General features: G+C 46.3%; 1 protein-coding gene across 1 annotated transcript in view; it reads right to left on the bottom strand.

Moving 5' to 3' along the window:
• Window positions 1-1,252, bottom strand: part of TMED8 (transmembrane emp24 protein transport domain containing 8) — a 3,423-nt gene extending 2,171 nt beyond the window's left edge. Inside the window, exons 1-2 of the mRNA XM_010017354.1 lie at window positions 1,129-1,252; window positions 99-240 (exon numbers count right to left, since the gene is read on the bottom strand). Of these exons, the coding sequence (XP_010015656.1) occupies window positions 99-240; window positions 1,129-1,239 (253 nt within the window). The 5' untranslated portion in view covers window positions 1,240-1,252. The remainder of the gene's footprint in view (window positions 1-98; window positions 241-1,128) is intronic.
• Between the last annotated feature and the right edge of the window lie 608 nt (window positions 1,253-1,860).

The raw sequence follows: 1,860 nt of genomic DNA, 5'->3' as shown, positions 1-1,860 counted from the left end.
CAGGAATTAAAAGCATCTCAAGGACAGCCTCTGCTCTTCTCTGGCCAGCACGGGCACTTAAAAAGTGGCCCCAACAAGTTTTTCCTTTTAGGACTCACCTTTCCTCTGTTCCCCAAGGAGGTCTGCAGTCTCCAGCTCCGCTGAAAGGATATCCACAGCACCAGTGTGATCTGACTGAATCATGACTATATCTCCTGCTCCTTGGGGTACATGGTAGTTCGTCATCCGAACAACAGCTTCCTGCACAAAGCATACAAGAAACTCTGTTACAAAGACCATCATGGTAAGAAAGGCACCAGCTGGATTTAAAACAACGTATTAGTAATTCAGGCATCTTTCTGAAGCCAAGTCAGACCTTGCAGAAGCTTCTATTAGTTAGAAAGAACTACCTGGCTCCAAGACACCTCTCTGGTGCTGTGGAGGAAATAATGCAAAGTCATGAACTTTGAAGTCAAACGCTGTGTTAGTCTCACAAATCACACACCCCTGGGCCTCCCTCTGAGTCCCTGGGCAGGCACATCTTTGCATCTGCCCCAGAGTTAACTGTCACCTCTCAACAAAGCAGCAGCCTTGCAGATTACTACACTTGCAAAGGTTTCCCAAGACACAATTTCTCTAGGGAGAGCCTTTCAGCTCTATGTGAATCCATACTACAGCTACAATCAAGCTGTCATTTGCTGCATCCTAGTTAAAAGTGCATCTGGTTGACTGGGGCCAGCCCTCTTTCCTCATATATGCAAGCTCACAGCTCCTGAGCTGGGTGCTACTTGTGTGGGTTTTCCCAACTGTATCTGTAACGCAAATGAATTGGCTGCTCACCAAAAGAAACAAAAGACAGCAGTCACTTTCAGTTCCTTCTTCCATAAATCTGCAAGAAGGGAATTCCCAGAAGCCCCAGACCAGAGGCAAAAAGTGACAATCACCTTGATGCCTTAGCAAGCCAAAACTGCAAGGAAGTGAGGACTAGCCAAACACACGAGGGATTTTGCAAATCAGACTGATAACCATTAACAACTGAATCTAATACTACTTTTGTCTTAACACAACCTTTAAAGCCTCAGTCCCATAGTGGAAGAACTCTTGCTGCACGTCTGTCCTTGCTTTCAGACATAAGAAACACCCACCTACCTCTTTGAGGCACTGGATTTGATCAGGCAGCTTCTCTTCTAGTTCAGTCGCTTCCTGATCCTCCAAAGTCCCAACTCCTTCCTTGGAATCCTCTCTCGTGCCTGCATTCATGAGCGACCCAGTCTGCGACCTTTCAGATGAAGAGCACTACAATTCAGCACTTGCACCCAGGGCACAGACAGCAGAGGAATCACTCTGTCCTGGAACTCTAACTCAAATAGACTGAAGGGAACAAGCTTCTGTGGTGAGCACCTGCCATGTGCACATAGAACCCTTTGTAACCCAGTCCTGCCCTCATCTCTACATGGCTATCTTCCATGTGAGCCAGAGGGAGCAACTTCAGCGAGATGCTTCATATTTACCATCCTTTAGACAGCAGTAATTCCCTGCACTCACCCTGCAGCATGCCAGCTCACCAACACTGTACCAAGTGCAGAAATCAGTAGCAACTTTCTGCTCAAGGACAACTTTGTTTATGCTAGATACATGATATCTGCATATTCCATCAGAGGTCAACTGGGTCAGTGAAAAGATTCAAAACAGTTTTGACAGCCATCCTGAAAATGCCCTCCATTTTAGTGACCTGTTAAGTCTTTCCTATTACCCATCTCAAGGGATAGAGGGAGCACTCGGGTGTGTCTCTGCCATATTCAAATACGCTGCACAGAAAAGCAAGCCATAAGACATAGAACACCAGCACAATAATAGCAAAGAGGTCCAAGTACTGGACTG

This window comes from Nestor notabilis, unplaced genomic scaffold (assembly GCF_000696875.1).
Source record: "Nestor notabilis isolate BGI_N333 unplaced genomic scaffold, ASM69687v1 scaffold18986, whole genome shotgun sequence".
In the NCBI taxonomy this organism is placed as follows: Eukaryota; Metazoa; Chordata; class Aves; order Psittaciformes; family Psittacidae; genus Nestor; species Nestor notabilis.
The sequence above is the reverse complement of the archived record's forward strand: the minus strand, read 5'-3'. Positions and strand labels throughout refer to the sequence as shown.